The sequence below is a fragment of the Suricata suricatta genome, chromosome 13, assembly GCF_006229205.1.
Source record: "Suricata suricatta isolate VVHF042 chromosome 13, meerkat_22Aug2017_6uvM2_HiC, whole genome shotgun sequence".
NCBI classification, from domain to species: domain Eukaryota; kingdom Metazoa; phylum Chordata; class Mammalia; order Carnivora; family Herpestidae; genus Suricata; species Suricata suricatta.
This window is the reverse complement of record NC_043712.1, coordinates 66,887,120-66,908,217: the sequence shown is the minus strand read 5'-3', so window position 1 is coordinate 66,908,217 and position 21,098 is coordinate 66,887,120. Positions and strand designations below refer to the sequence as shown.

At 37.0% G+C, this 21,098-nt stretch overlaps 1 protein-coding gene and 1 non-coding gene across 2 annotated transcripts; one reads left to right on the top strand and one right to left on the bottom strand.

Annotated features, from left to right (window-relative positions):
• The first annotated feature begins 93 nt into the window (after positions 1-93).
• Positions 94-18,891, top strand: RMI1 (RecQ mediated genome instability 1). Its single transcript, XM_029921049.1, has 4 exons — positions 94-221; positions 5,707-5,767; positions 15,680-15,771; positions 16,797-18,891. The coding sequence occupies exon 4, from the start codon at positions 16,834-16,836 to the stop codon at positions 18,703-18,705; it is 1,872 nt and encodes a 623-aa protein (XP_029776909.1). The 5' UTR covers positions 94-221; positions 5,707-5,767; positions 15,680-15,771; positions 16,797-16,833; the 3' UTR covers positions 18,706-18,891.
• LOC115277150 lies at positions 10,658-10,760 on the bottom strand. Its single transcript, XR_003902256.1, has one exon. It is a non-coding gene; the product is annotated as a U6 spliceosomal RNA (small nuclear RNA).
• Positions 18,892-21,098: the final 2,207 nt, after the last annotated feature.

The window sequence follows — 21,098 nt, the reverse complement described above, 5'->3', positions numbered from 1 at the left end:
CGAGAACTGAACGCTACCTCCTTCACGCGCACAGGGAGGGGGCGGGGAAGGGGCGTTTTCTGGGCCCACGAAGTCTTTTGGGTTTGGAGGAGGGGCACGAGCGCGCGGCAAATCGGGCGGGAAGAGGCAAAAAAGGATTAGGGCGCGCCGTGGCGGTTCCTGTTCTCACAGTCGCGCGGCCCAGAGACCGCTGTTGCGGGAGAGGACGGCGGGACGTCCAGGTCGGTGCTAGGCCCAGACGAATGACCCCGTTTCCACAGTCCACTCTCGCGTTTCCCTTCCACCCCGTACGCCGATTCCCGCCTGGGCTGCGGGCTGCCGGGCGGGCTGCGCGCCGGTGAGGGCAGCGCGCCCGCCGCCGGCCCCCGCTGCGGAAACCCGCTGTTTGTAACGGGCCGCAGCGGCCGGGGGCCAACTGGCGGTTCGCGGCCCGCTGTCGACCAGGGCGGGATCCCCGGGAAACGCTTGGCGGTGCGCTTGCCTGCGGCCGGGCAGCCCCGGAGTTCCGGAGAACTTGCTTCCGATCCCCCGCCAGCGCTCCCGGAGATCCCAGGCGTCTTCACAGGCTTTCTGACGAGATCGTTCTTTTTTTTTCCCTCTCTCCTCTTCTCCCCACCTTTCCGTTTTTGCTAAATGGGGCCTGTGAGAGAAAAGTATTCTGTAGTGTCGTCGCTGCAGTGCATCTGTGAAAAAATTGCCGGAAGTATTAACATTCTGTCTCCTGAAATGAGTGCGACTCGCACAATAAGTTGTAGACGTCCGCGTTGTTTTCAGCCGTTGGGAGCTGTCGGTATTCAGCAGTGATTAATGAAAACACCCCAAAACTCGGCCTCACGTGTGACACCGATCCAGCGTAGTCCACTTTGTAGTTGCTTTGTGTTCGCTTCTTCTAAGCTCCCGGGCCAAGCTTTGATGACATCTTTTGTTAGGCTCTTAAGGTCGTTTCGAAACGGTGACGACCCTGGGAAAATGCCTGGCCTGGTTGTAGCCAGTAGCCCCATCCTTACTCTTCTACCCTCCAGCCTTCACCCACAACCCCAAATATGTGCTGAAGCATAAAGATGTCAGAATTCACATATCATTTTAACACCACCACGTGCAGAATACAGATACACAGTCTATAATGATGGAAGTGTGCAGATCCTTCTGTAACTAGATCACCCTCTTGAATAATTTGCAGAATGGTGTGACCAGCACCTTATTTTTTTGGTATGATTGCGTTCATCCATGATTTTTTACTTGCTTAATTAGGAAGAAACTCTTGTTGGAGGAACTGAGGACTTAAGCATGAACATTTACTGGCTAGGAGGATAGTTAACAGTGTTAAGAGAAATAGTGTCGGGGATTGCAGAGTTTATAGAAGGTCTCTTTAAGTGGTAATGTAATTTTTAAAAATACCTTCCTCTGTGATGAATGTATCTTCATGAAGAGCCTTGTTGGGAGGGTAAAACTTAGTTCACATTTTGGTTTTCTATTACATGGTTCAGATCATTATTAAATCTTCAACCGAGAATCGATCCTTGTATTTAGGGATTGAGAATACTTGGATTATAGAGATTTAATCTTCCAGTCAGGATTTGCAGTATTTAATTGACTGCCTTAAAACCTGGGACATTTCACTAACACTTAAAGGGACATCTAAGGGTACAGTACTAATGATGCTTTCTTTCAATCTAGTATTTCCGGTGTAATCACATTCTACCTTGATAACAGGAGTGATGAGCAGGAATGCAAAGTCAAGGGCCCTAAGAACTTCCTCCTCTCAGTTTCACGGTCTACTGACCAGACCTTACCTGGTGAAAGCTGTTACTTACCTTTTCTAGATACTATTACCCGAAAGGAGTTTTTGTTGTTTTGTTTTGTTTTGTTTTGTTTCTTTTTCCACGTTTCCTCCTTACCTGTTTTACCTAATTTTTAGTTTACTCTTGAACAGGAAAGTCTGTCCATCATTTTTTCATCCTCTGTTGTTTTCAACCAAACTACTGTATTGTACTTTTGCTCAGTCAAGGACGTTGGCAATTCTTTGCCAGAGTACCCATCAAGTTGGATACATCAGTGGCTCCTATCTTGTTTAATTAATTTTATGGTCATTTTGAACTCCCAGTGAATTTAGAGCTAGTATTATTTAGCCTTGGGGTTTACTTTAGATAAACTAATATAATGGAAATTGTACACTAGCCAGCTGGATGATTATTTGAAATCTAAGTACTATTTCCTGAGTTTCCCAAATATGTGCCCTATCTTTGTGCTGGCACTTTAAAGCTTATTACAGTCCTGTGAGTAAATTGTGGTTATCTCTGTTTTATGGATAAGAAAAGCTAAGACTGAGAAGTTAAGGAACATGTCTGAGGTCACATAACAGAGGTGGAATTCAAACTCCTAAACCTATTCTTTTTTCCTTATAGTAGGTTATGGAGGATCCATGAACAACCCCATACTAATACCTTCTCTCTAATTTCAGTCATTAAATATAATTTCCCCCCTAATTTTCAGAGAGTATCTTCTCAAAATTTCAAAGTAACCCTTAATGAGTTAAGACGCTTTTATTTTTTAGATGAAGCTAGTGTAAACATGAAGTGGTTGTGATTTCAACATTTGTTAGTGCTTGTAAGTCTCAGCTATAGGTTGAATGCCACATGTGTCCAAAAGGATGGTACCTCTGCCTTTTATATTTTTAAAAAAATGGAAATAGGTGAGCCTGGCTGAAAATTAACTTATAAATCAAATATGCCTAAGTCTTTGTGTTGAATGATAGGATTTTCCTACTCTATTCTTTCCTGGTCGGTTCCTGTAGTCAAAAGATTGAATGTAGATTATTGTGTTAAGTCAAGTTTAGAGAATATAAAGTCAGCTTTTTAGAAAATATTTTTTCATGATTATAAAATTAATGGGGATTAAGATATATATAGTTTTATACTTGGCCTTTTTCTTAGCCAAATAAAATGTAAATATATTTTCATGTTATTAAATAGGCCTGTAGAAAAATTTTTAGACTATAAACTTCCATTTCATGGATCCAGTGTAGCGTATTTAGTTTTCCCCCACTGTTGTTGAATATTTACATTGTTTCTGGTTTTTTCCACCTTATACAAACACAATGATAAACACTCTGGCACATAACTCTTTGTCCTCCTTTCTGATTGCTTTCTTGATTCGTTTTGGAGAGAAAAATAAGTGATCGTATGGTATGAACATTACTTAACATAAAATTAAAAAAACATACCTTTCCATGCTTTTCTTTTCTTGGACAATGATGTTCCTGCCTATCAGGGGCTGTTCTTTGTGTAGGAGGGGTTGGAGAATTGTGCTCCCTAGCTCACACCTCCCCTCTAAGTTGTTTCTGTCTGCAGGGACTGTGATTACTCAATTTCTCCAGAGAGTGAAAGAAAACCTTAAGAATTCTCTGAAGGAGTAGATGCAAGTAATACAATGTATTAAATTATGAAGAGGCTCAGTTATTGAAACCCAGTCTAAACTTTATCGTATAGATCCCACATGATAATACTTTTTCCATTTAATTTTTAAATAAATATTTCTTTCTAACTGTAGGAAAAAATCCTCTTTTTATTACAATTGTTATAACATGCAGTTGGGGGAGACTACATCCATGTTTCTGATTAGTATATCCTACACTTACTTTGCTTTTAAATGAATTCTGTGTAACAAATGTTCATTTAGCAGTTTTTCCCCTAGACTTCTTGACTTTTTGGTAAATACTGGAATTTAGCTATGTTTGAATGCTTGCGCATGTTAAATATCACATGTATTTGTGTTTTATATATTATCATGGTTATCTTTTAGGGTTTTAATCAGAAATTTCTTTCTTTCCCTAGTTATGGTAACATTATTATAAATTTATAGTATGTCAATTAGCTTGAGAAGTGGAGATTTAAATCCTAGAAGGTAGTACTTGTAGAGAGTTATTAATTAGGACTGTCACACATTAATAGAACAATTTAGTTGTGGTTCACTGAGCTGTGTTTTCTCAGAATTTGTCCCAACTGTTACTTAAAAGGAGTTTGTCACTTGCCATGCTCAACAACACTAACAAGGAGGTACATGTTTGAAATAAAGGAAAAATGAAAAAAAAAATGGATACGTAAGACTTAAAATATCAGTTTGTAATTTGAAATTATTTTATGTGATATTTTAGTAGCTATAGCAAATAAAAGTAGTACTTAACCATGGCACTGGTGTTTTGAAGCTGTCACAAAGATAAATGCAGTGGGTGATGTTAAGTTTTTCTTTCACTTGACTTTGTAAATAAAATGATTTATAATGCACTTGATGAGCTTATTACTTAAATGAGATCTAAGAAAAGTCTGTTCCTTATAATAGCAGTATAGTGCTCTTATGGGACTTTTTATGAATGTTTTATTTGTAAGTGGGATTTTATATGTAAATGAGGGACTGGCTATACTTTCTCTTTTTACATAAGTTAACAGGGTCTAGCAAAAGGCACAGGAATGGAAATTAGAAGAACTTATGTTCTAGTTCTGGGTCTGGTATGATATATGATCTTTTTTATGTCTTAATCTCCAAGCTTCAGTTTTATTCTTCTTAAATAGATGATGGAACTTACTCTTTCTATCATGTTATTATTTTGAGTTTTAGGTAATATTACAGATGTGACAGTATTTTGAAAAAAGCTAAACCTCTTACAAATAGGTTTTAATTTTTATTTTCAGCAGACCTTTATCACTGTTTTTATAGTTGTACCTGCTGAGATGCAGGATATCTCTGAAATTCATCCTTCTTCATTTCCTTTCCTTTCCAGCCTTTACCTTTTCAATTCACAACCAGTCCATCTTTCTTCCTTTCTTATTTTTTCCTTCCTTCTTCTAGAAGTACCCATAAAACTATCTCCTAGTATTTAACAGGTTCAGCTAGAACGTATTATTTGTGTTATGTGTCTGCATGTACCGTAATAATTTTAGGGGCATATACTGTACCTAGAGTTATTTATAGTACAAAACATTCTGCAAACAACTTAATTGTAATGGTGGCATTTATACTTGATAATATACTTAATTTGTAACTCAACTGAAAGTACACTTTGTCCTGATTTCCGTTTACTTAATGACTATCATTACATTAATACAACCCTTTGCAGATTATACTAGGTCCATCTGCCATTGCTGTCACGTTTAAATTTTAGTGGAGGAAGTAGGTAACTTAGCATACCTAAGATCCATGGATCTGGCTCAATTTTTGAGGTTAAAAAAATATGACAACAGATGCAATAGAATGGCATTTGGGAATCTTAGGTTATGTAAGTACAGTTGACCCCTGAACAGAGCCGGGATTAGGGATGCTGACCCCCACCCAGTTGAAAATCTATTTGTAACTTTTGATTCCCTTATAATTAGCTACCATTAACTTATTGCTGACCAGAAGCTATGCCAGTAACAGTAGTCAATTAGCACTATTTTGTTACATGTACTATATATACTGTATTCTTAACAGTAAAGAAAGTTGGAGAAATTATTAAAATCCTAAGAGAAAGTAAATTTATAATTTTATAATTATTGAAAGAAATTTGCATAAAAGTGGGCCTGTGCAGTTCGCACCTGTGTTCAAGGGTCAGCTGTACAGATATCTCAGTCTTGAGGATGTCCCTAAGCTATGGCTTTATGGAATCATGGTTGGTGGTTTTAACATGCCTTTATTTTAATTAATTTTATATTTGATGTTATTTTGTTTTAGGTCTGTCTTTTAAGCATACAACTGGATTTGGTTTATTCATTTTGGGAGTATCTTTTAACAGGTGAGTTAATCTGTATTCATTATGATGGCTGATATATTTTAGACATGTTTCTACTATTGTTTCTATTTATGGTGGTTGGCTGTTCCTTTGTGCCTTCTGTTGGATTGTTTTATTTGTTTTCCTCAGCTAGTTTGAAAGTTTTATTTCTAGTTTTTTGGTATTTATCTTCAGTTTTTTTTATTGAGATAAGTTTTTATTTTTTTATTTTTTTTAATGTTTATTCTTAGAGAATGAGACAGAGCACTAGTGGGGGACAGGTAGAGAGAGGAGAGGGAAACACAGAATCTGACCAGGCTCCAGGTTCTTAGCTGTCAGCACAGAGCCCAGTGTGGGGCTCCAACTCACAAACTGTGAGATCATGACCCTAGCTGAGTCAGACACTTACCCGGCTGAGCCTCCCCGGTGCCCAGAGATATAATTTATACACAGTAACATTTATGTTTTTCTTGGTGTAGATCTCTGTGTGTTTTAACAAACATAGGCGTATCACCATCACTGCCAAGATCGTGATATAGAATACATTTCTTTATGCCCCTGTAGTCAGTCCCTCTCTACACTCAGTCTTGGGCAACCATTGGACCGGTTTTCATTGCTAGTGTTGCTTTTTCCAGAATGCCATATAAATAGAATTGTAGTCTTTGGCTTCTTTCACTTCACTTACTGCATTTGACATTTGACTTAGTCTGTTCAGGCTGCTCTAACAAAAATACCATAAACTGGATGGCTTGGAAACAATAGATATTTACTTCTGTGGAGGCTGGCAAGTAAGCTAAGATCAAGGTGTCAACAGTTTTGGTGTCTGGGGAGGAAGACCCACTTCTGTGTTCATCTTTTCACTGTAACTTCCCCTGGTGAAAGGGGCAAGGTAGCTCTGTGGTGGTGGTGGTGGTGGTGGGCTCTCTTATAAAAGCCATAATCTCTTTCATGAATGTTCCACCCTATGACCTAAGGGTGGAACGTCTCAAAGGCCCTATGCCTAATACCATCACATTGGGCATTAAGGTTTCAGTATATGAATTTGGCAGGGACACAGTCTAAATATCACAGCCATGATATTGCATCTATTAGTAGTTTATTCCTTTTATTACTGAATAGTATTCCATTGCAGTGCTATACTGTAATTTATTTGTCCATTTAGTTCAAGGACATGTGGGTTGTAAAGCTACTATAAACATTCACGTAGAGATTTTTAATTAGTATAAATTTTCATTGCTCTTGAGCAAGTACCTAATAATGTGATTGTTGGGTTATATAGTAAGTGTATGTTTTTCTGTCTCAGAAATTCCTTTTCTGTTTCCCAAAGTGGCTGTGCCATTTTGTATTCCCACTGGCAATGTATGGAAATTCTAATTTTTGGTATCTCAGTTTTTACTTTAGCATTGCTAATAGATGTTTAGTGATTTTACTTTTCATTTCCCTAATGTCTAATAATATTGAGCATCTTTTTATGTGTTTATTTGCTGTCTGCATATCTTCTTTGGTGAAGTGTCTATTCATATGTTTTATTCATGTTCAAATCAGGTTGTTTTCTTTTTATTCTTTATTTTAATGCTTATTTTTGAGAGAGAGAGCATGAGTGCGTGTACGTGAGCATGGGAGGGGCAGAGAGAGGGGGACAGAGTTTCTGAAGTGGGCTCTGTGCTGACAGCAGAGAGCCTGCTGTGGGGCTCGAACTAACAAACCATGAGATCATGACCTGAGCCAAAATTGGAAACCTAACCGACTGAACCACCCAGGTGCCCCATATAAGTTTGTTTTCTTATTCAATTTTAAGTATAGATTCTTTCTATATTCTGGATACAAGTCTTCTGTCAATTATTACTCTCAGTTTGTGGTTTGTCACATATGTGTGGCTTTATATTCTTTACCGTGTTTTTCACAGAGCACAATTTTAAAATTTTGATAAAGCTCAATTTATTAATTCTTTTATGCATTGTAGTTTTGATGTTGTAGTTTTAATTTTTTTTAACATTTATTTATTTTTGAGAGAGAGAGAGAGACAGCATGAGCAGGGGAGGGTCAGAGAGAGAGGGAGACACAGAAGCCAAAGACAGGCTCCCGACTTTGAGCTAGCTGTCAGCACAGAGGCTGACACGGGGCTTGAACCCACGAACTGTGAGATCATGACCTGAGCTGAAGTTGGACGCTTAACTGACTGAGCCACCCAGGTGCCTCCCACCCCCCACCAAGAAAACTTTTAAAGTTTACTTATTTGGGGCGCCTGGGTGGCTCAGTCGGTTGAGCGTCCAACTTTGGCTCAGGTCATGATCTCACAGTTGGTGGATTCGGGCCCCACATCAGGCTCTGTGCTGGCAGCTCAGAGTCTGGAGCCTGCTTAATATTCTGTGTGTCCCTCTCTCTGTCCCTCCCCAGCTCATGATCTTTCTCTTTTTGTCTCTCAAAAATAAATAAATGTTTAAAAAAATAAATAAAGTTTACTTACTTATTCTGAGAGAGAGAAAGCACAAGTGGGAAAGGGGCAGAAAGAGAGTCAGAGAGAGAGAATTCCAAGCAGGTTCTGCACTGATAGTGCAAAGCCAGATGCGGGGCTTGAACTCACAAACCGTGAGATCATGACCTGTGCCAAAGTCAGATGCTTAACCAATTGAGCCACCCATGTGCCCCTCCCTAAGAAAACGCCTAAGAAACCAAGGTCACAAAGATTTTTTTGTCTTAACTTTTCTTACAGCTTTTCTATAGTTTTAGTTTTTGTGTTTAGGTCAATGATTCATTTAGAGTTAATTTTTATATATAGGGTGAGGTATTGATTGAGGTTCATATTTTTGCATATGAATTGTCCAATTGTTTCAGCACCAGTTGTTCAAAAGACCATCCTGTTTTCCATTGAACTGATCTGCAACTTTGTAGAAAATCAATTGACCATATTATGTATGGGTCTGTATCTAGACTGTCTTCTCTTTCCTTCGACTTATATGTTCTTTTGCCAATACTTCTCTGTCTTGATTATGAAGTTTATACCAAGTCTTGAAATCAGATAGAGAAGGAGCGAGTCCTTCAACTTCGTTTTTTGTTTTCAAAGTTATCTTGACTATTCCAGTTCCTTTCCCTTTCCTTATAAATTTTAGAATTAGCTTGTCATTTTTTACAAAAAACAGATGTTAGGATTTTGAATGGAATTGCATCGAATCATCCATAGATCAGTTGGGGAGAACTGAAACCTTACGATAGTCTTCAACACAGCTGGTCATCTTTGTTTTTGGTCATCTTTGATTTCTTTCATCAATAATTTGTAGTTTCAAGATAAATATCCTATTTATCTGTTTTTCTCTTACCTTTTGATTTCTCTCTCTTTTTCTTATTGTGGAAAACCTATCCTCTAGGCAATTTTTATTTTAACATTTATTGTATTGTTAACTATGTACATGTTGTACAACAGATCTCTAACTTTTTCATCTTGCATGAATGAGATCCTATATTGATTCAGCAACAACTCTGCATTTTCCCCTCCCCTGTTTCTGGCAGCCACTACTTTCTATTTTTATGATTTGATTATTTTACATGTAATTGGACTCAGTATTTGTCCTTTGTGATTAGATTATTTCACTTACCATAATGTCCTTAAGGTTAATGCATGTTATAGCATATGACATGATTTTTTTCCTTTTTTTTTTTTACAGGGTGAATAATATTCCTTCTTACCTATATACCATATATTTTTTTAATCCATTCATCTGTTGTTGAACAATTAGGTTTCTTCTATACCCTGTCGGTTGTGGATAATGCCCCAAATTAATGTGGGTATGCAGACACCTCTTTAAGATTCTGTTTTGGATTCTTTTGGATATATATACCTGGAAGTGGGATTTCTGGATCATATAGTAGTTCTATTTTTCATATTTTGAGATACCTCCATACTGTTTTCCATAGCTGCTGTGTCATTTTTCAATCCCACCAATAGTGGGTAAGTGTTACAATTTGTCCACATCTTCATCAACACTTGTTGTTTTCTGTGGTTTGGTTTTGACTAGTTGCCATTCTAAAGTGTGTGATGTGGTATCTCATTGCAGTTTTGGTTTACATTTTCTTTATGATGATGGTGCACATCTTTTCATATGCTTGTTGGCCATTTGTAAATCTTTGGGAAAATGTGTTTTTGCCCATTAAATTTTTGTTTTGTTTTGTCACTGGGTTCTTTATGTATTCTGGATATTAACCCCTTATCAGATAATGATTTGCAAATGGTTCTCCTTTTCTGTAGATTGCTTTTTCATTCTGTTGTTTCTTTTGCTGCACAGTTTTTAAGTCTGATGTAGTCTTATTTGTCTGTTTTTGATTTTGTTACTTGTTCTTTTAGTGGGATATCCAAGAAATCATTGCCCGTTCAGTGTCTTGAAGTTTTTCCTCCTATATTTTCTTCCAGTATTTTATAATTTTAGGTCTTACCTTTAGATCTCTGTTTTACCTCTGTGCTGACAGCTCCAAACCTGGAGCTTGCTGTGAATATTGTGTCTTGTTCTCTGCCTGCCCCTCCCCTTCTCACACTCTGTCTCTGTCTCAAAAATAAACAAACATTAGATCTCCATTTTAATTTTTTAATATGGTAAAAGATAAGGGTCCATTTTCATTCTTTCACATGTGGATATCCAGTTTTCCCTGCACCATATATTGAAGACCTTATCCTTTCTTTGTTATATAATCTTGGCACCCTTGTTGAAGATTATTTGACTGTATTTATGAGAGTTTATTTCTGGGTTCTGTATTCTGTTCTGTTGGTCTATATGTCTTTCTGCCTGCTATTTATTTTCTGTTTCTATAAACCTTTTATTTCTTTTTTTTTTATTGCACTCACATGGGCCTCTTGTAAATGTTAAAATGTCAAGAGTAGACATTTGCTTTATATTTTGTATGTGTGTTTAGTTTTTATTTCATAAGAGTACAGAATGCTTCACAAATTTGCATGTCATACTTGCACAGAGCCCTGCTAATATTCTCTATATGGTTCCAGTTTTAATATATGTGCTGAAGTGAGTATGACAATCTTTCTTCTTCTTTTTTTTAAATGTTTATTTATTTATTTTGAGAGAGAGAGTGCAAGCAGGGGTAGAGCGGGAGGGAGAGAGAATCCCAAGCAGGCTCTGTGCTGTTAGCTCAGAGCCCGGTGCAGGGCTTGATCTACGAACTGCAAGATCATGACCTGAGCTGGAATCAAGAGTCTGACATTTAACTGACCGAGCCACCCAGGTGCCCCCATCTGCTTTATTCTTGATATCAGGGAGACAGTATTAACGTTTTTATTTATTATTGAGAGACAGAACATGAGCATGGGAGGGGCAGAGAGAGGGGGAGACACAGAATCTGAAGGAGGCTGCAGGCTCTGAGCTGTCAGCACAGAGCCTGACCCGGGGCTTGAACTCACAAACTGTGAGATAATGACCTGAGGTGAAGTCAGACACTTAACAGACTGAGCCACCCAGGCTCCCCATGGGGACAGTATTTTGTCTTTCATACCATTAGGTTTTTATTCCTTTTTAATTTGAGTGTAGTTGACACATAATAGTACATTAGTTTCAGGTGTACAACACCCCTCTCTGCCCCTCCTTTGCTTGTGCTTGCTCTCTCTTTCAAAATAAATAAATAAATAAATAAATAAATATTTTTAAAAATTAGGGGCACCTGGGTGGCTCAGTCGGTTGGGCCTCCGGCTTCGGCTCAGGTCAGATCTCAACGTTCGTGGGTTCGAGCCCCACGTCAGGCTCTGTGCTGACAGCCAGCTCAGAGCCTGAAGCCTGCTTCGGATTCTGTGTCTCCTTCTCTCTCTGCCCCTCCCTCTCTCATGCTCTGTCTCTCTCTGTATCAAAAATAAATAAAACATTAAAAAAAAAGTTTAAAAATTAAAAAAGTTAATCTGTATAGCTAAGCTAAAATTTTTGTCAGGTTAGTATTCCGAATGTCTATCATGACTACACACGTTATTAATAACTAAGCCTAGTAGTATACTAGTATTGCTTTATCTTTCTAGTACAAAAGAGGTGCAAACCAAGAAAAAAAACGTGAGATCCTGGAAATAGTGGTCTTACAGGATTATGTCTTCTTGAAAAATAATTTCTCTTCAGGTCTTCTAGGCTGTTTGCCTTTATATCCTGCAAATACTTTTTGCTGTAATACTTTTCCTCTCATTTCTTCCTCTTTCTTGTAATTTCTTTGTTATATTAGAGTACATCCTCCTTGACAAAAATTACTTTAGACAATGCTGATCTGAAAATGTTTAATTTTACTGTCATACTTGATTGATACTTTGCCTGGGTAGAGATTTATAGGTTGGAAATAATTTTCATTAAGAAATTTGAAGGAATTGCTCATTTACCTTCCAGCTTCTATTGAGAAATCTAAAGCCATTTGCATCCATTGATGTTTGTCATCCTTTTCTAGAAGCTTGCAACATCTTTGTCCCTGTATTCTAAAATTTCATAAAGATAATGCCTTGTTATATGTTTGTTTTATCCATTGTATTGGATTCTTTCCATCTGGAAGCTCTTATTTTTAAGTTCTAGAAATTTTTAATTTATTTCTTTGATTATCCCTTCCTTCTTCCTGCTTTGTTTTTTCTTTTTTGTCTTTCTGGAACTCTGAGTCTGTTAGACTTAGTGGGTTATTTTTTGTTTTTCCTTTTCTCCTTATGTTTCACTTGGAAATCACTGTTTTACTTTTGGAAGAGATTTTATTAGCTTTATCTTCCATTCACTGTTTTTCATTTATGCTTTCCTTTTAAATTTCTAAGAGTTGTTTTTGTCCTATGAATATTTCTTGTCCTAAAACCCAATTCATATTATCTTTCTGAGGATATTAATGATAGCTTTTTTGAAGTTTTTGTCTCTCTTCATAGTCATTTCATTGCATTTTTTGTTTAATGTGCCTATTGTTAGAAGGTTGTCTTAGGGGGTGCCTGGGTGGCTCAGTTGGTTAAGTGTCCCATTTGGGCTCAGGTTGTACCTCACAGCTCCTGAGTTTGAGTCCTGCGTCAGGCTCTGTGCTGACAGCTCAGAGCCTGGATCCTGCTTCGGATTCTGTGTCTCCTCTTTCTGCCTCTTCCCTGCTTGCACTCTGTGTCTCTTTCTCGCTCTCTCAAAAATAAATGAACGTTAAAAAAAAAAGATGCTAAAAAAAAAAAAGATTGTCTCATATCTTGTTACAGTTAAGGAAAGGGAACAAGAAGCTTGATTGGAACTCTGAGTCTGGGGGTACCTGGGTGGCTCAGTTAGTTAAGCGCCCAGCTCTTGATTTCGACTTAGGTCATGATCTCATGGTTCGTGAGTTTGGGCCCCACATCGAGCTCCACATTGAGCCCCACATCGGGCTCTATGATGACAGTGGGGATCCTGCTTGAGATTCTCTCGGCTCCCCCCTCCCCCACTCTTTCCCTCTCTCTCTCTCTCTCTCTCTCTCTCTCTCTCTCTCTCTCTCTCTCAAAAATAAACACTAAAAAAGGAGAAAAGAAACTCTGAATCTGTGGATGCATTCTCAAAATGAGCTGTGTGATTGGAGAACCTCTTATGTTAGTATCTTCAGGCCTTTTCTGTTAGGGTAGTAAGATTGCCCAGAGAAAGATTTTCTAGTCTTTCTAGGAGAGGATAGGCCTAGTCACTGGTATTTCTGGGTGCTTTGTAGAGTAGAGAGTAGTATGTCTTCAGCATTTAGGATTTAAGATTTTATTTGTCCCCCTTATTTTCAGTCTGGTTTCTCCACTTCATCTGTACTCTGGTGTCCTTCAGCTTAGAGATCTTTTTTACTCCCTCCAGAAGCAGTCTCTCGGATTTGTGATAGGGATGCCATAGTCTTTATTAAAAGAGTCTTCCAATCAGTCTTTACATGGTCTGTTTTTATCACAATAGGCAGGGACCTTTCCTCCCTTTGAAGTTTTATAATGCTTTTCATATATAATTTAAAAAATGTATATATCTATATTCTCATTTTCTTCACTGTAAAGATTCACAAATTTGATTTAATGATCTTCTTAGCTCCTCTAAAATGTTATTTATGTAATCCTCACAACTATAACTCCTTTAAATTTTAACCATTTGTTAATAACATAACCACTTGTTTAGGGTCACAGGGTTTATAAGTATAAGATAATTTGGCTCTAGAGTTGTATTCTGAACCACTAGATTATATAGTGGTTTTCACATCTGTTTTGTTTTGTTTTTAGTTTTTGCATGATAGTCTTATAAATGATTGTCAGCATACCAACTAATAATATGTAGGCAGTTCTTAAATTCTGTCATCTAGTAAGATTAAGAGGAACTAAAGGCAGCCCAGACAATTATACTAATATTTATTGTTCTAACCCTTAGCTGGAAAAGACAATTTTAAGGCTGTCTGCTGCTTAACACAGGTTACAAATAACTATTTACTACTTTCTAATAGATAAAGCCCCTGACCCTCAAGAAAACTTTTGGGAGAAAAAAAACCATGAAACTCTTTTTTTATAAACTACCTCTAATAAGGAAAATGTCAGTATTGATATGTTTCTTGAGTTAAAAGACATAGGGGACCAGACAACGTATACCCATTAAATTTATAAGAAGGATAAAGTAAAAAAATGAAATCTTTGGGTAAGCTTTTTTTGGTGTTTTAAAAAAATTGAAGTATAATTGATATAAACATTAGTTTCATTGGTGCAGCATAATGATTTGATATTTATGTACATTGCAAAATGATCATCGCAGTAAGTCTAGTTAATAGTTAACATTCATCAGTATAAATAGTTACAGATTTTTTTTTCTTGTGATGAGAACTTAAGATTTACTCTCTTAGCAGCTTTCAAATACGGACAGTATTACTAACTATAGTCACCATGTTGTACCTTAGGGTAAGCTTTAAGTTCATACAAAGAAGCTAGATTTGTTATTCTCCAAAAAAATGAAAGGACCTACTGTATAATATACAGAAACAATTTAATGCCTTTTCATGAGAATACAAGCTTTGCTAAAATTTCATATTCCACAGAGGTATAAAAAATGCTAGTCCTTGGAATAGGCACTTCTTTCTTCTTCCCCTGTCCATTTATGTGGTAGTTTTCATGGGTTTCTGCTTGGTATCTCATGGTCCAAGAGGTTATCTAGGACTTCACCTGTCTTTTGCTGGAATTAGGTCTGGAGGATGGTCATCATCTCCTGGGCCTTCACTGCTGCAACTACCATGGGATCCCAGAGCCGCAGTGTCCTCAGCCTTGGACACTTACCTTTCTCTGTGGCCTGTACTGTTCTATTTCAGCTTGAGCTGTTTTGGCCTGCTTCAGCTTTTGTTTCTTCTGCATGTGGACCTTGGACACTTTCTGGGCACCTACTTCTCAGCCTGCTGTAAATAGGCCATGGTGGTAGGGATGCTGAGTTCAGCTGGATCTTTCCTTTGGGTCAGCTGATCCAGCTACCTATGGTACATGCTTGTGCCAGTGCCCTGTGGGCCATCCTCTCCTATCTTTAATTTATTTTTATTTTTTACTGTTTTTATTTATTTTAGAGAGAGAGCCTGAGCAGGGGAGGGTCAGAGAGAGAGGGACACATAGAATCTGAAGACAGGCTCTAGTCTCTGAGCTAGCTGTCAGCACAGAGCCTGACGTGGGGCTCGAACCCATGAACTGTGTGATCATGACCTGAGCCGAAGTTGGATGCTTAACCAACTGAGCCCCTCCTATCTTTAATTTTTACAGTAGCCCTGTGAAGTTAAGCATATAGATAAGGAAATACACAAAGAGAGAGTGTATAAGTTTCTCATGGTCACGTGCTTCTATTTAGTTCACTCAGAACCTCATGTTTTTATTATTTTACCTCCACTCTGCCCTGATTGATAATAGAAACCCTCAATACCATACCGCCAAACTCTTACTCTCATGCAGATAGACCAGGGATTCTTTCTGTGGCTTTGCCTTGTAACACTTAACACTTCTTGTCCCAGGGCCATTTCTGAACAGTAGAGGTTACACTTACTCCACTGAACAGCTCGTTCCAAATCCTGTCATCAAATCCTATATGTTCCTGTTCCAAATGGTAAGTTTTCTTGTGGACATGTTAAAACTTTTGTAAATTTTAACTCTTAGATATTTTGATCTGTGGGAGAAAAAATACACTTTTGTGAACCCAGGGTTAATTAATGTTTAGTGTTTTTGTTGCTGCTTTTGTATTGAGAAAATCAGAAGTACATTTATCTGGTAGGACTGTTGAGATTTATTTAGCAAAACAAATAAGATACTTTACATCAGCACAGAGTCTATTGTTATTTGTTATGTTTTTATTCATAGACCACATATTTAAGTCCTAAATGGACAAACAGAATGGTAAAAGTGGTTTTTTTTTAATTAAAAACATTTTTTTATTTTTGAGAGAGAGAGTGCAAGCAGGGGAGGGGCAGAGAGAGAGGGAGACATAGAATCTAAAGCAGGTTCCAGGCTCTGAGCTGTCAGCACAGAGTCTGATGCAGGGTTGAACTCACCAACCCTGAGATCATGACCTGAGCTGAAGTTGGACACTTAACTGACTGAGCCACCCAGGTGCCCCAAATGGTAAAAGTTTTCATAGAACATTAATTATGGATAGGAAAACAACCTTAGTGACTATTGTTTCTTGACTAAATTTTAAATGATTGGAATCTGGTTATCAATATAATAACTACCATTTACTGAGTGTCTTTCATAGGCCTGGCACGATGCTTTGTAAGTGTTAATCGTATCATCTTCACAACAGCCCTGGAAGACAGATGATGGTATTGACATTTTACAGATGAAAAAACTGGGTTAGAGAAGTTAAGAAATTTATATTAGGCCACACAGCTTGTGATTTGAAAGAACTAGCTTTCAAATCTGAATATATCTGTCTCACACCTTTTGCTTTTCTCACTATATCATCTTTATTACTTGTGGTATTTGAATTTTGGCCATGTAGAAAGTCAAAGAACTTTTAAGATGCTGAAGAGAGAAAAATCTAAAGGGTGTGGTTATACCTGTGCATTGTAGAGAATTATAGAAACTATATTTAAATATACTGAACTATCATATTTTTTTGTTTTTTGTTTTCAGGTAATACGTGCATAATATTTCATTTATTTTAAAAGAAATGAGCATAACTAATATTGCATTAAGAGTCGAAACCTGGCTTTCAGCTACGTGGCATGTTAAAGTACCTCTAATGTGGTTGGAAGCTTGTATTAACTGGATCCAAGAAGAAAATGATAATGTTAATTTGAGTCAGGCACAAATGAATAAACAAGTTTTTGAGCAGTGGCTCCTTACTGATCTGAGAGATTTGGAACATCCTCTTTTGCCTGATGGCATTTTAGAAGTTCCAAAAGGAGAACTGAATGGATTTTTTGCTTTGCAGATTAATTCATTGGTTGATGTAAGTCAACCTGCATATTCCCAGATACAAAAGTTGAGAGGAAAGAATACAACAAATGACTTAGTTACAGCTGAAACACAGGTAACCCCCAAACCTTGGGAAGCAAAGCCTTCACGAATGTTGATGCTGCAACTAACTGACGGGGTTGTACAAATGCAGGGAATGGAATATCAGTCTATTCCAGCTCTTCATAGTGATCTTCCCCCTGGTACCAAAATTTTGATTTATGGAAACATTTCTTTCCGTCTTGGTGTTCTCTTACTGAAGCCAGAAAATGTGAAGGTTTTGGGAGGAGAAGTAGATGCTCTTTCAGAGGAATATGCCCAAGAAAAAGTACTTGCAAGATTAATTGGAGAACCTGATCCTGTAGTTTCAGTCATACCAAATAATTCTAACCAAACCATCCCTGGAATTACAGATGTTCTAGATCCCGCATTAGGACCTTCTGATGAAGAGCTCTTGGCAAGTCTTGATGAAAATGAGCTTGCAGTAAATAATGACACCTCCCTAGAAAGAAGATGTTTCAACACAGGTAGTTCCTTAAGTACTATTGCCACAAGACAGTCAAGTTTTGAATCACAACATATTTCTCCAAAACCAAAGGGGAAACAACCAAATCAACCTATGCATTTCATTGATGGGGAATTAGATGACTTTTCATTGGAGGAGGCCTTGCTTTTAGAAGAAACTGTCCAGAAAGAACAAATGAAGACTAAAGAATTGCAGCCATTGACTTTGAACAGAACCCCAGATGAAAGCATAGAGAAGTTTTCACATAAACCTAATACTCCAAATAATTTTTCTTTGACTTGCAAAAATGGAAACAATAATTGGAATGAAAAAAATTTATCCGAACAAATGACTAATGAAGACAAATCATTTAGTTGTCCATCTGTTGAAGACCAAAACAATAGTGTTTTTTTAGTTCACAGTAATGTACCCCTACCCAATGATTTTGCAGATAAAGATAAGGACGCAGAGACAGATAATAAAGTAAAGCAAACCTTCAGGAGTGCAGATGGACATTTCTTAAATAAAATATTAAAAGGAGAGCTGGCAAATTATATACCAAAACGTTCACACATTTCTAATGAAAATGATTCCCATTTACAGTCTTGTTCTTTAAGATCATCAGAGAACAACACTAATCTTTCTATTGCCGTGGATTTATATTCTCCACCCTTTACCTATCTGTCTGTTCTAATGGCCAGCAAACCAAAGGAAGTTACCACAGTGAAGGTCAAAGCATTTATTGTAACCTTAACTGGAAATCTTTCAAGTTCTGGTGGCATTTGGAGTATAAGAGCAAAGATTTCTGATGGTACTGGGTATCTAGATGTAGACTTTGTAGATGAGATTCTTACTAGTCTGATAGGATTTTCAGTACCAGAAATGAAACAGTTAAAAAAGGATCCTCTTCAATACCAAAAATTCCTGGAAGGTTTGCAGAAGTGTCAGAGAGATTTAATAGATTTGTGCTGTCTAATGACTATTTCATTTAATCCCTCCTTGTCTAATGCAATGGTACTGGCATTACAGGATGTTAAAATGGAACACCTTGAAGACCTAAAAAAGCGGCTGAATAAATAATTTACTAAGATAGTATCAGAAAACAATTCAAAAAAAGGAAATATTTACCATTAAATTTAACCTTTTCTGTTTGAGACTTTTGTAAAATATAAAGGAAGTTTTGTAACATTTCAGTCAATTTTAAAGTGTTTAATCATGATTGTGTATTTAGGTTTCTTAAATAAATTTTTTTTATGGTAACTGTTAGACGAAAGACTTTGGTGACCCATTGTTATTGAGAGTTTTGTTTTCCACTTGTCATTTCACATAAGATGATTGCTAAAGTATTGTGTTGGTGTTTATGGATGAGTCATATTGTTGGAAGTTGGCAGTTATAAATACGTTGTTATATTCTAATATGTTGAGTACCGAAAGATTTTTTTATATTATGATACTTAGGAAAAAATGTAAATCCAGTGGATCAGAATGTCAGGCTCTCAGATTCAAAAATGCTTTGCTGGTTTTTATTTTGCTGATAGTAAATATTTTCTGGCATACTTAAATATTATGTTAACTAGGTGCTATTGCAGAGATTATTTTGAATGGTTTAAAAATCTTATTTTCAAGGATAAATTATTTCAAATTGTATATTGAAAACTTGAATATAAGATTCAGTAAATACTTTTTTGGGGGGGGGAAGGTAAAATAAGGTGGTTGTCCATGTCTTTAGGGACTATCTGAATTAGCTTAACATGTAAGCTTACCTTTAGTTTTGTTGGGAGTATTGATTTTTTTTTCCAATGGAGATGGTTTACCACTTTTCTACTTTGCTGTTAAAAAGTCACATTTGAAAGGTAAAGTTTAAATCTTTTGTCTTTAGAAACTTAAAGCATTTTCAGTTTTTTTCTTTTAAATGTTTATTTATTTCTGAGAGAGAGAGAGAGAGCATGAGCTGGGCAGGGGCAGAGAGAGATGGAGACGGAGGATCTGAAGCAGGCTCCATGTTGACAGCAGAGCCTGATGTGGGGCTAGAACTCATGAACCACAAGATCATGACCTGAGCCAAAGTTGGATGCTTAACCGATGGCGCCACCCAGGTGCCCCAGTTTTTTAAATTTTAAATAAGATCTACACCTAGTGTGGGGCTTGAACTCCCTACCCTGAGATCAAGAGTTGCATGCTTTGCTGACTGAGCCATATAAAGCACCCCTAAAGTGTCTTGAGTTTTAAAACCTTAATCAAATACTTAAGAGAAAACATGGTTTTGTTTTAGTTAAAATAATGTAATAGGAAAATATGTGGAAGTTAAGATAAATTCTTATATATAAATACAATATAGATGTTTTAAAAAATTTTGCCAATACATTTGAAGGATGATAATCAGTTCAAGGCATAACACAGATTTTACTGATATGTGCTCTAATAGTAACCTCTTGTGTATACTTGCATAGCTTTTTTACTATAAGCAATCTAAATGAGATGGCATTATCCTACACTATCTTTCTTCTAAATGTTCTCCTGTACTCTTTAATCTATGACTAGTGCTTCAAAGCTGGGATTTAGATGTTATTTACTTTTCATATTCAGTCCCTGAAGATTGGAAATAGTACTTTGCCATTTTAGTACATCCTTCTGTATTGGTGCTGTGATTCTGGCTCTGGTCTTCTCTGGCCTTGATATTCCAGTAGGTTTACGAATTGATTTGTGCCTTATTTTGTCCTCATACCTTTTCCCATAATGTGCCTGAATGATCTTTCTGGAATAAATATACCGTTTTTTTCTTTGTTAAACTCCTTTTCCCCTGTAGGGTGAAGTATAAACTCTTCAGGTCTTTCAGGTCCTTGCCTTCTGTTTTTAGTCTTCCTCCATTACTCTCCACCTACTAGTCTGCCCCTAAATTTTAGTCATATCAATTTGTAATTCCCCAAACATTTGGGCGATTATACTTCACGTTTTCATACTCAAGCTTATAGTGATCTCTCTTCTTCCCAAATTCCTTCATAAGGATTTCCAACTCAAGCTTTAGGTGTCCACTGAAGTGTTAAATGAATTCCCTTGCCTACTTTTATGCTATCCTGTACATTGTACAGATTAATATTATGTATGTACTTATTTGCTTCTCTCTTATTCTGTTAAATTTTAGATAAGATTCTGTAGGGAATTAGGAATTAAAAAAAAAAAAAAGCTAAGGGTCCAAAGGATGGGAGAGAACCAGAAAAGAATACAACACAGAGATGGGCCAACATCAATATAATTGCAGTCCCAGAAAGACAAGAAAGAGAATATTTGAAGTTCATGCTTAAGAAACTTCTAAATTTTATGAAAATCATCAAGCTATAGGTTTTGGAAGCCCCACAACCTCAAGCAAAATATATTCAGAGAAAGTCATAATTTATAAATATTACCATTTTTGAAAACTAGGGGAAAAAGTCTAGAGCAGTGGAAGAAATAAGGCATGTTTCAAAGGATCAAAT